The sequence below is a fragment of the Adiantum capillus-veneris genome, chromosome 1 (assembly GCF_014529385.1).
Source record: "Adiantum capillus-veneris isolate H3 chromosome 1, ASM1452938v2, whole genome shotgun sequence".
Classification (NCBI taxonomy): domain Eukaryota; kingdom Viridiplantae; phylum Streptophyta; class Polypodiopsida; order Polypodiales; family Pteridaceae; genus Adiantum; species Adiantum capillus-veneris.
The window spans coordinates 61,318,415-61,331,727 of NC_140931.1; the positions used below are offsets into that span (position 1 = coordinate 61,318,415).

General features: G+C 44.3%; 1 protein-coding gene across 1 annotated transcript in view; it reads left to right on the forward strand.

Moving 5' to 3' along the window:
* Positions 1 to 9,265, forward strand: part of CYL1 (alpha-N-acetylglucosaminidase family / NAGLU family) — a 228,378-nt gene extending 219,113 nt beyond the window's left edge. The window contains exon 20 of the mRNA XM_086516947.1: positions 8,804 to 9,265. Coding sequence (XP_086373073.1) covers positions 8,804 to 8,869 — 66 coding nt within the window. The 3' untranslated portion in view covers positions 8,870 to 9,265. The remainder of the gene's footprint in view (positions 1 to 8,803) is intronic.
* The last annotated feature ends 4,048 nt before the right edge of the window (positions 9,266 to 13,313 follow it).

Consider the following 13,313-nt stretch of genomic DNA (forward strand, 5'->3'; position numbering starts at 1 on the left):
GAATGTAGGTGTTGATCTCCTAACCCACTGTGGCGTGGTATTAAATACCATGACCTTGGTTTTACCAAGGTTGACAGACAATCCACTGTCCCCTGCAAAACTATGCATTGCGTCCAAATGTCTCTGCATACCCTCTGGTGAGTCTGATATCAACACGATATCGTCAGCATACAATAAAGAGGGATCCATGTCCCTGCAAGCTGAGCACCTCTATCTCCTCCTCTGTCAATATAATCAGAGACCTCATCAACATACATACCAAATAAAGTAGAGGACAATGGGCATCCCTGTTTCACTCCGATAGTGAAGTGAACTATGTCAGATATCCCCTCTGATGTGCGTACATGACCCAATTGAACTGTACAATGCCATAATCCCCCATATCAGCTCTATGGGTACCCCCAATTCCATAAGTCGGCGCATCAATCTGGCCCTCGGTACTGTGTCAAAAGCCTTGCGGAAGTCCACAAAGCTGCAATATATCCATCTACCATGTGCTCGACCCTCCTCAATGATAGCTCTGAGTGTAAAGACATGATCCAGTGTGGAGAAACCCCTCCTGAAACCAGCCTGCCCAGGTGCCCGTATGCCCATAATCTCTGCACAACTGCTCAGCCTATGCTCAAGGATGGATGCATACAACCGTGCCAATGTGTGTCCTACCATGATAGTACGGTAATTCCCCGACACTGTGGGGTCTCCTGTCTTGAAGATAGGTACAATAGTAGATAATCTCCAAGACTCAGGAAAGCCCTCACACATGACACGGTTGAATGACCATGCAAGCACCTCTGCCAACAAGTCCCCAGCATGTATAATGTGCTCTGCTACCAAACCCTCATGATCCTGTGCCCGTCTGGTCTTCATCCTGTCAATGGCCTCCTTTACCATCTCAGTGGTAAAGAAGGTGCTCGTATCCGGACAAGGCTGTGGTGGGTCTGGTAGTGGTGGCTGTCCAGGTACAGTGTATAAAGATACTGCATACTGCCCCCATGTCTCTCTAGAAATGATCATTGGTGGGGGATACTGCTCATGGAATAGACGCCAAGCCTCTCTTGAATCTCTACTAAGAAAGAGTTGATATAAATCTTGCTCCATCTTGACCAAGAAAGCTCGCTTCTTCCTTCACACTAGTCGTCGTGTAGCAATACGAGACTGTCTATAGGTGATCACTCCCAATGCAAGCTCCCGCTGTATCTGAGCTCTCCTATGTCAACACTCCTCATCGTACCAGCTGTTTTGAGGCATGTGCCCAGAACGACGTCTCTGACCAGACTGAGTGTGTGGGTATGCCTCTGTCGCTGCCCCATGTAATGTCACTGTCAGCATAGATGTGATCTTCTCCACTGTGTATACTGGCTCTGATGTGCATAAAAGCCTACGGACCTCCTCTGCATAGACTGAGTCAGTCTCTGGTGTAAAATATAGCATGGATGTCTACCACCCCGTGAGGCCTGAGATGTATTGTACTCAAAGGAGACTGATAATGTCAAAAGTGCATGATCTACTGCTATCCCAACAGGCTTGGGCCCCACTGTGAAATCCTGAATGTGAGAGATAAAGCTCGGATGTGTCAGAACATAGTCTACAGTATTGGACCCATGTCTGTGTGGAAAACAAGTAAAACCTGTAGACAATGGGAAAGTCGGTAAGCCATTCAGTATGGGTAAACTTTGAGTAGTCGTCATCTCCCTTAGGTATCTCCCATACTCTGTATGCTCTCTGTCGTGTGAGCATCTCTCAAGCCCCATCTCCTCTGGCTCTAGCTCTCTGAGCATCTCCTCTGAGGTGTCATAGAAAACCGTCTGTGAACTGCCTGTACGGGCATTGAAATCCCCCAAAAGTATGATGTCTCCATCCCTGGAGAACTCCCAGATATCATCAAGTACAGACTAAGGAGACTGTCCTCTAGGTGAAGCATATACTGAAGTGCTGGGAGGAAAACAGCATATGGCAATGTACAAGAAACGTCCATTCTCTGCCCTCAGCCTCACCCACAAGTATCTGGCCTGATCATCTCTCCGAACTATGTGTAGTAGTGGCTGGAGCTCCTCTCTGAAAAGAACTGCTACACCTCCCGATCCTCTAGTCCCATGCTCAGATGTGGTGCATGTCCGGCAAGCTGTCTCCCATCTGTATCCTGATATATGCGGCATCAACTGTCCTGGGGCCTGATGAGTCTCTGAGTAGAAAACAATGTCTCTGTCTCTGAAGCTATCCTCAAGGGCCCCCACATCAAGTCTATACGAACCATTACAGTTCCAGACCGCCATCCTGAGAGTGGTCCCATAGGTCTCGCATCGTCATGTAGAGCAATGCTTTGTAATCTACTCGTCCATTTCTGTAGAAGGCTAACTTTCCCTTTTCCCTTGCTGCTATAATCTCCGGCATGACTTCTCTCATATGTGCAAGCTGTGAGAGGGTAAGGTCATCTCCTAAAAAGATACCTGTTTTCTTGAGGGTTGGCCTCTTCTTTAAAAAGTCTTTTCTTTTCTTCCATCGAGGGAAAGCGCAAAATGAGAGCCCGTTCTTTTGAACTCTCCCCATTACCTTCCCTCTTCTTGCCCACTCTCCAAGCTTGTGTGCGCGAGGGCTTCTCCACCCCCATCATTGACATGAGGCTCTTCACCTCTTGGTCCACCTTATTTGAATCTTTTAGGCCGGTCACTCTCACGTGTAAAGCGCGTACCCTTCTTCGTTGTTCCTCTTCAAGTGTCTTGTTGATGATGTCGGGTGTAGTCGGAATGTCCTTGCCCTTCCCCTTCTTGACAACTTCAATCCACTTTTCAGCCTTTTCCACCTTCTTTTGCGTTTTGGAGAGAACCTCCATCCATGAGGTCTTCTTTTCTCCTTCCTCCTTTATTTCTTTGACTTGTGCTCGTATACTATGTGAGAGAGAGAGAGAGAGAGAGAGAGAGAGAGAGAGATGAAATGATATATTAACGTCTACAAAAGGCCAAAATGACCTATGAGACCAACAAGTTACAAAGTGGTGAATCTAATACAAAGTCTGTGTGCTGAAAGAAAGACTAACATCCTAAACAAAATGTTGTAGTGAGAGTGAAAGTGGGCGGAAGACTAGAGACTCTCTAGTCAATACAAAGGTACACAATAATTAAGGGTGCAAGAAACTTAAGCTACTAAGAAGGGGATAATCCTGCAGCTCGGAGTAAATCCAGCATCGATCGATGTTGGATCTCCTCGATGTCCTCCATGGCCAAAAACTTGACTGGGCATCGTTTGTGGCGCTCCAAAATAATCCGAATCCTCATCTGTAATCTCTGTTTATGTTGGGATGCCCTTCTCTATAATCGTGGACGCCTGGATCTCCTAGGTCCATTGCACGATCAATCAGTGTGCCTCTAGTGAAGGTGGGATTTGAATTCTGCTGGAAAACCTGGCTGTCTAGTTGTCTAGTGGTAATGGTTGGCCTGAAATAGTCCGTAACCTGCCACTGAGTTTGTCTCTCTAGTCACCTCAACAAGCACTCTCTATGTCTCTCAACTCAAGCAAGAACAAACCCAAGCATCTCTGATCCTAGTATCCCTCCTTGAATAAGCAATGGAATCGCCCGCGAATCTCATAGTATGCGGAGCAATGACATATGTAATGCAGATCTGTTTCTGGCTCCCTATTTCATACACGACATACCCTGGCCTCAGCCAAAACTCCTCTATATCTGCCAGTCTCAATCTCAAGCTGGTGTGAGGATGTGCGTATTTGGCCAATGCCACACCGCACCCCATATGATAAATGTGTCCATATAGCTGGGCATGACTACAAAGCCATCTTCCGTGATCTGGAAAAAATGTTCTCTGTAAAACGCCATCTTTGTGCTCAACTCATGAGTGGGCTCTATCCAAGTCCTCCTGGTGTCCATCTGAATCAAGTACTAGCAGAGGGGGAGAGAGAGAAATGAAATGAAGTGTTATATTAACGTCGTCAAAAGGCCAAAATGACCTATGAGACCAATCTACTACAAAACAGTGAATCTAATACCATGTTCTAGGTACAAAAGAACTAGAACAAAGATACTACTACTAGAATCCATCCTCATCTGCACTCTGTATGTCGAGAGAGTATGGCTCGAATCCTCTGTTGTAGTCTCCCTCGATGTTGTGTAGCCCCTCTCCTCAATCGTGGCCGTCTTGATCTCCGTAGCTCCAGTGCTCGGTCGATGAGAATGCCGGTAGTGGTCGAATGAGTGTGGGTCGATCTCTGCAGTGATGGCTGCTCCTCTAGCTGTCCCATATCTAGTGAAATGAAATCTCTCTGATCTATCTCTAGGACTCTCTCTCTCTCTCTCTCTCTCTCTCTCTCTCTCTCTCTCTCTCTCTCTCTCCCCCCTCGAGTCAAGTGTCTATATCTGTGTAACTCAAGTAGATATAGCCCAAGACATCTCTGATCCTCATAATTCATGACCCTAGAGAAAGGACCAAAACCCTCTTTGAGTAAGGCAGTGGAAACGGCCCTGTATCTCATAGTACATTGTGCAATGACATATGTAATGTAGCTCTGTCTCTGGCTCTAGCTGGCATAAGCGGCATATCCTGCTGTCTGCTGGTATCCCTCTAAATCCACCGGTCTCCATCTCCAACTGATGTGAGGATGTGCATATCTGACCAATTGCACACCACAAACCATGAGACATGTGTGTCCATGTACTTGGGTCGAATCACAAACCAATCTCCTTTGAGGCGGAGAAGATGCTCTCTATAGAAAGCCATCTTCGTGCCCAACTCGTGAGGCGGCTCTATCCATGTCCTCCCGGTATCCGGCTGGATGAGGTCCTAACAAATGATTCTAGTAATCTCCACCCGTGTAAGAGACATAGAGGGTGCCTGAAGAGAGTACTGAAAAGGGGGCAGCTTGTACCTGGTGAAGCCATGCGTCTGAAACCATGATGCCATGTGTGCACACCAGCATGAAGTGTCCCCTTGAAGAGCTAACTGTCTGGAAGACTCAAGGGCCAGTCTAGCATATCTGTCTCTAGTAGTATCCCACAAGATGTGCACAAAGGACACTAATCTCGTAAGCGCCTCAATCTCCATAGGAGGGGCAGCTAGCTGTGATCGAATGATAGCGTGGGGTACGGAGGCCTTGGCTCTGATTAGTCGAGAGATTATAGATACCAAGGGCCTCTCCATACGTCTCCAATCATTCTGGCCTATAGAAGGTCCCCATATATGCACCCCATACAACATAGTTGAGGCTACTAAAATATCAAAGAGCCATAACTTTGTCCGAGGTTCCTGGAACTAAACGTGTGAACACATCCTCTCCAAGCCTCCCAAGGCCGCAAAAGCTCTAGTCAGTCTAGTCTCTGCTGTTCTCCCCAAAGAAAACCTTGGCCGAGTGAAGACAACCCCAAGGTAAGTGTATGCATCTGTATACTCTCTACAATCTCTTGATCATATGTGAAAGTCTGTGCTGATCTCTTGATCACCGTGGTGTGGTGTTAAACATCATAACCTTAGTTTTACCAAGGTTTACAGACAATCCACTATCCTCTGCAAAACTGTGTAATGCATCCAATTGTTGCTGCATACCCTCTGGTGAGTCAGAGATCAACACAATACCATCAGCATATAACAACAATGGGATCCACGTCCCTGCCAGTTGGGCACCTCTATCACCCTCTCTGTCGATGTAATCAGACACCTCATCAACATACATACCAAATAGAGTAGGAAACAATGGGTATCCCTGTTTCACCCCAATGGTGGAGTGGACTAAACCAGATATCCCCTCTGGAGTGCATACATGTCCCATCACTGGTCTGTATAGAGCCATAATCCCTCAAATCAACACTATGGGCACCCCCATCTCCTGCAGTCTGCACATCAATCGAGCTCTCGGTACCATGTCAAATGCTTTGCGGAGATCCAGAAAGCTACAATAAATCCATCTCCCATGTGACCTTCCCTCCTCAATGATGGCTCTGAGTGTCAAAATATGATCAAGAGTGGAGAAACCCCTCCTGAAACCAGCCTGGCCCTTTGCTCGTACACCCTCACCCTCTGCCCAATTACTCAACTGTTGCTCAAGAATGGATGCATACAACCGTGCCAATGTGTGCCCAACCATAATAGAGCAGTAATTCCCAAGCTCTATAGGATCACCTACTTTGAAGATAGGCACAATAGTCGACAACCTCCAAGTCTCAGGTAACCCTTCACACATGGCACGATTAAACAACACTACAAGAACCTCTACCAGCATATCTCTAGCATGTATAAAGTGCTCTGTTACTAGACCATCATGATCATATGCTCTGCTAGTCCTCATCCTGTCAATGGCTCTCTTTACCATGTCAGTGGTAAACAAGGTGCTGGTAGGTAGGCATGGCTCTGTAGGATCTAGAAGGGGGTCCTGTCCAGGAACCGTATATAACGATGACACCATATATGACGATGACGCATACTGGCCCCACACATTAGGAGAAGTAATCACTAAGGGAGGAGAGTGCTCATGAAAGAATCGCCATGCCTCTCCTGAGTCTCTACTCAAGAACAGCTGATACAAGTCTCGAGACTCCATCTAGGCCAAGTAAGCCAAGGTAGCTAGGTACGTAGTGTTCGGTACAAATTTTGTACGTAAGGTACGTAGTATAGAATGGATTGAGTTTTTAGGTACATAAAAATTCGTTGTTTTTTTTTCAAAAATCCTAAAACTGAGAGTACTTCATACCTTTACTTATGCATTCACCAAGACTTCAAATAAAAACTACAGTCCACGACTCTAACCGGACATTGAAAACACAAAGCTGATCAATGTCTACAGCCAAACAATGTCAAATGTCTCATGTCATGGTCTCATAAAACTAAGAGCACTAAAAAAAAAGTACATGATGATAATCCAAGACTGAAGTATGAAGTCCTAACTCTAATAAGTTATGCAAACCTCACAATGCACGATTTTTTTTTTCTTTGAAAAAAAGCATCCATACGGTTCCCTATCCATACGTACGGATCTGTACTGTACGGACCTATCCGTACGTACAACGGATGCATCCTTGAAGTAAGCTCGTTTGTTCCATCGCACAAGGCACCGGGAAGCAATCCGAGATTGTCTGTAAGTGATGTATCCTAAAAGAAGATCCCTCTGAAGCTGGGCTCTCATCTCTTTGCACTCCTGAGAGAGAGAGAGAGAGAGAGAGAGAGAGAGAGCACTGGCAAGTGCAAGTCAGCTTCCAATTGTGGTGGGCCTGCAACGCTCTGGCCTCTTTGGCCACGTTGCCCCCCTGCACGAACCTTTCTCTTACCCTTATTGACCGCCTTCTGTGCTTGGTCCGTGGACCCATGCTTCCCCCCATCTAGCTAACTTAGTACGTTCACGTGTGTCCTCTTGTCATCGATAACCTGCATACAACAAACGACCACATGTTTTGAACTAAGGGCACTCTTCCACCGATAATGCAGGAACACCTTGAGCTTCTCAGCCTTCCATCTTTGGCTTCTCTATCCCAGCATGCTTCCCAACCTTTGTCTTGTCACTCAATGTCCCGCTTGCCGATTGCGCTCAACTTCTGTGATACATTCCCACGCCGCTCTCCCTTGTCTCATGGGCAGCCCCAAGGGCTTGGACTGGTCCTTGTGGTCCTTGGGCTTCTTGCGTGCAACCTACAAATAAAATAAACCAAGACATCTAAAACAAAGTCTCAGAAATCTCCCAACAAACAAGTAGATGATGGCACTTGCAACATACCTCACTAGCCTTGCCAGGAATATTCACATGCAACGTGGGCACGTCATCTATGACCCGTAAACTTGACCGTGGGCCATCTTTGGATTTGCCTTTGACACCCTACATCCGAGACAAGAAACTTGTCACACTTAAATCGGAAAGCAATAATATAAACAAGGGCAGGCAGGCAGGCCAAAAACCTGAACAAGCAACTGAGGGGAGTGACTCTCCAGCAGGCTGAGACGAGCCAGGCCAGACGATGCTCGTGTGTTAACGGATGCCAAGCCCCATGACTCCACCGTAGACAGATCGAGGAGATCCGGACCCAAGAGCATCGAGCTACTGAGGAGAGACAAAACCAGATGATGGCTCACCCAGCTAGCTGCGTTCATTAGGGCAGCCCTTGCTCCCGACCCCCCCATGCACCACATTTTACATCCCCCCATTAGCACAGGATGGAGTTAGCTAGATTGATGCATTTGCATGGTTGTACTACCCTGAGAATATAGGCATGCACAGATCCCTAGTACTAGAGTTCCAAGGCCCCCCCATAGATCCCATCATCATCCACCAGAAGTTCTTTTCTTTTGCTCTATACCAGGTTGAATTGTTTTGTCTTTTCCGATAAACGGAGGACATACCCATATGTATACTTGATTTGATTCCTAGGCCGACTTCAGCCTGACACAGATGCTAAAAAGCTTTCTTTCTTTCTTTCTCTCTCTCTCTCTCTCAAAATGTAAAGATTGGGTTTGGGACTTGAGACTGGTTGGCAAACAGAAACAAAACACTGCTACTGGTTTATGGTAGTGGATGATGTGAGCAATACAGAGTGTCCCTCCACAGGCCATTAGTAGTAGTACAGGCCATTAGTACTAGAAACTTTTTTGTATGTTATAGGCTCTTTAGAGAAAATTCAGACTTTCCTATGCTCCAAAGAAAATAGAGATTACACACATGCGTGCACACAGATGTATGTGTACAAACTGTTTGTATATATTTACGCATGTATTATCTAACGATGTCAATTTGTCCTGTTTCTAATTAGAAAGGTGTTTGTTACTTTACTGAACAATTGCTATCATGGAAAAGGACTTGACACACTTTTTGTTTCCAGTATGATGTTCCTCTTTATCAGCAGCAGCAGTTATCTGGACGACAGTTGCATTGCAATCTCAAATGAGATCTCTGGAGCTAAAGCATCCTTTGTTTGATCCACTGTTAATTTGTAAAGAGAATTTGTAGACATATTTAACTAATGTACAATGCTGACACACTGCAGCACACACACAGATGGCTTCTTTGGTGAATATTCTAGCTCAACTTGTGCTATAAGCTTAGGTTTTGAGAGAGCTATATGTGTATTTGTGGGCCTCCATCCACATCTGAACAAAAAATGAGGGGGATAGTTAGGCCCTCTCACTAGGGATCCTAATGCCCACCAATATCTTCAGCTTGATGACCAATTGTGGATTGCATGTGCTCTCTGCTACAGTCTTTTGTAGGTACGTACACCAGCCATATTTATGTGATTGTAAACCAATAGGCTGAGTCAATTGTGTGGAATCATTGTGGGGAATCCTCTATTCAGCAATTGCTCCTTGGTATGAAGTGAATACTAACGGCAAGTAACTCTATGTCATGAACCATCACAAGCCATCTTATTTTTTATTCCATCACAACAGCATAACAATCTTGTTTACGTGGACTTTAAAACTTTTAACACCAATTAAGACATCTACTTGGAGGCAGTAGTTTATGGAAATATTGACATAGGATATTGTTTTCACGTCATTTTGCATACACTACAAAGGTAGTATAAGTGTGGAGTTGACTCAAACATTTGTACTCTCAAACAAGATGTACAAATGGTTGACGAAATGGGATTAGATTAATGCACATTATATGACAACTTGGGAATACAATTAGGCGTACAATGTGAAGCATAAGGCTGATGGCTCAATAAGGAGATGCATGGCTATGTGAAAACTTGTGGCATAGAGTTTGTAAATGCATTTTTATATATTTACATAATGGCAGCCACAGGATCAATGATTTTAATGGTTGCAAAGTTGGAACTTACAGTACACTACTATAGAGCGACCTCTTGAAAATGGTGATGTTTGGGAACAAAATTATATGGAGTGGCCTAAGGATTGTGTTCATCCCAACTTTTCACAGTGGTATGGATTGATTAACCCACTTTATGGGATTAAGCATGCACCAAGACCATGGACAAACAAATCTTCTACCTATCTAGTGTTTAAATTGCCAAAGCTTATCATCATTGTTTGCAAAAAACACATTCGTGTAGTAGTTATATCGTTTTATGTGGATGATGTGATCACATTGTCCCAATTTCCACTTGTGTAATTAAACCCTCAGCAACACTTTTATGTGCATACAATATTCTTAAAGTCAAGGTATCCCTTGCATAGTAAAGCACTCTCCTTATAGTATCTAAGTGAAGTTTCCATGGTAGTTGCATAAAGTATGCCAGTATCATAATACACATACAGGGCATTCCAAATTTTTTAATGTGTTTCACATTCGTCCATTGCAAATCTCAGTTGCATATCACAAGTACATTAATTATTCTATTCTATCACGTCCAATTCAACCTTGACAATCTTTAAAAATTCTTGATATTTTATTTATTATTACATGAGGCTCTTATAGCAAAAGTTCTATGATATTTGTGTTGATGATGAAGCCTTCCATTGAAGAAACAAGAAAAAATCATTAAATAGTAAAGAACAAAGTAGCAACAACAATGGTGGCATGGTTGTACAAATTGTTGCAAGATTTGGGACATGATGTTGTGGGAACCAGGACATCATTTGAGAAGCATATTCCACAAAGAGACCAAGTACAATGAGGTGCATTAACATTGTATATGGGAAAAGGTTCTTGCACGTCAAATTGATGAAGTGTTTTTTATTTTGAATATGCATGACTAAAGGCAACATTGTGAACAACATAAACCAAGCGTGCGAGACTTTTCAAGGCAACTACCATCACCATTTTAAACTCTTGAAGTTGTACACAAGCCCATTAGATGCCCAACAAAGCCAATCTATTTCTTGGTCTACATCCATCACCATTCAAACTCTTGTAAGTTGTACTCAATCTCAATGAATGCCTAGCTATCCACATTTCCCTCCAAAAGTCTTAGAAGTTTTCCCTCCAAAAGTGCTTATAAAACCAAAAGCCTAAAGAGAGAATTTTTTGTATTCATGGAATGCCCTGATGAGACTCAATAAGTTGAAACGTGTTAGCAAATGCCATGTTTTTAGTGAAATTCTCTCTTTCCCTTTATCATGTGTATTTTCATATTAACCCTTTTGTATCTTCTCTTGGTGAAGTACTCGCACGCTTGGTTTATAATGATATAAGACACATTTTATGATGATATAAGCGATGCTGCTTCCATTTCCCTTACCCATTATTCAACCACTATGTTATGGCCCATTTCCCTTACCCATTATTCAACCACTATGTTGTGGCCCACTTCTCTAAAACCTTGGCCCTACTGCGTGGAATCTCCTTCATTTATCTCTCATCCTACGGAGGAATACAAACAGCTCCTCTCTCTCTCTCTCTCTCTCTCTCTCTCTACAACAGAAGATTCGAGCCATACTCTCTCGACATCCAGAGTGCAGATGAGGATGGATCCTCACCATTTCTTCCATCTTTGTTTCACACACTGTTACATCCAGTTTATCGGGTACCTATTGTATCAGCTGGTACACCCACGTAGTTTTAGATTGTAGTAGTAGTAGTAGTATTTTGTTCCACTTCTAGTTCTTTTCTAGTTCTTTTGTACCCTGACATGGTATTAGATTCACTATTTTGTAACTGATTGGTCTCATAGGTCATTTTGGCCTTTTGAAGACGTTAATATAACATTTCATTTCATTTCATTTCATTTCTCTCTCTCTCACACACACACACACACATACACACACACACGCACAACTACTTTCGCTCTACTTTATGGCTAGCGCTCTCCTCGCTTAACAATTTTACTCCATCATTAATACTTTACAAAGAACTTGTTGCCCGCCCGTTTCATTTCTAGGTTTGAAGCTCTCCATGATCGGTTCTCTAGAATGCTCCCTCAAAGGAAGATTGCAGCTCAATGCGTCTACACCTACGAGGGCTACCCTATTTTGCTCCCTTCATGCCCTCCACAATAGCGCTGACCTATTGGCTTCCTTGTCGCAGAGCCGGCCAGTGTCGTAGAGCCAACCAATGTCTTCTCTGCATCTTCGCCAACCAATGCCTTCTGTGCGCATCTTCACCCACTTCCCAACCTACCTTTGGCCCTACGCCATATGACACACCCATCAAAGCCATGGATTTTGGGTGCCAATACACCCCTGTACCTGCCACTTCTAGTAGGACAAAGGGAGAGCAGGTATTGTTGCCGCTTGCCCTCACTCCCTTCCTCCCTCTCTCACTTCCTCTCAAGCTGGTTCGTCACTGCTTCGTCACTGCCTCATAAACTCAAAACGGCCATACCACACTTACGGCAGCACCTTGCCTCATGTTGCTGTGTTGCTTTTTGCAACCTTCAATGTTGAAAATCTGGGATAGCTACGACACCTACTATTGATGGTTCTACGGCTTGAGGGGAGGTCTTTGCCCCCATTTTTCTACGGATCTGTGTCTGAGAGAAAGGGTCTCTTTCTTCAACATGATCGAGATACTCATTTGCAAAGGGACTGCAATGTGTAGGTCACCCCTTTCCATGGCCTTCCATTACACAACAGCATGCCATTTTGTTTCACAAATATCAATGGAAATGCTTCATCAGTATTTTCCTATAATACCCATGAGTCCAGCTTGACCCCAGCTATTTTTCTATCCCAATCCACTTCCCCTTTACTTTGGTAAGCATCTCTACCTAAACATTCTGATTATGCTCAGCAATGATCGACGGGGATGCTTCATCGGAATTTGCTCAGGCGAGGATGCTTCATCTAACTTTGCCCTAGTATACTCATACATCTGCCTTAACCTATGTTATAATACCTTTCCCCTCTCCAAAGCCCCATTCCCATTACTCTGTAGAGTGTCTTTGCCAAATCTCCCTCTATACCTTACTTATGGTAGTAAATGAACCTCTTCCATGGTTATCTCCCTTGATTTACGCTTTTTAGTAGTTACTGGAGCCAGGAAACAAGAGGATAAACACCAATACACCCCTGTAACTACCACTTCTAGTAGGACAAAGGGAGAGCAGGTATTGTTGCCGCTTGCCCTCACTCCCTTCCTCCCTCTCTCACTTCCTCTCAAGCTGGTTCGTCACTGCTTCATAAACTCCAAACGGCCATACCACACTTACGGCAGCACCTTGCCTCATGTTGCTGTGTTGCTGTTTGCAACCTTCAATGTTGAAAATCTAGGATAACTACGACACCTACGATTGATGGTTCTACGGCTTGAGGGGAAGTCTTTGCACCCATTTTTCTACGGATCTATGTCTGAGAGTACGGGTCTCTTTCTTCAACATGATCGAGATACTTATTTGCAAAGGGCCTGCAATGTGCAAGCCACCCCTTTCCATGGCCTTCCATTACACAACAGCGTGCCATTTTGTTTCACAAATATCAATGGAAATG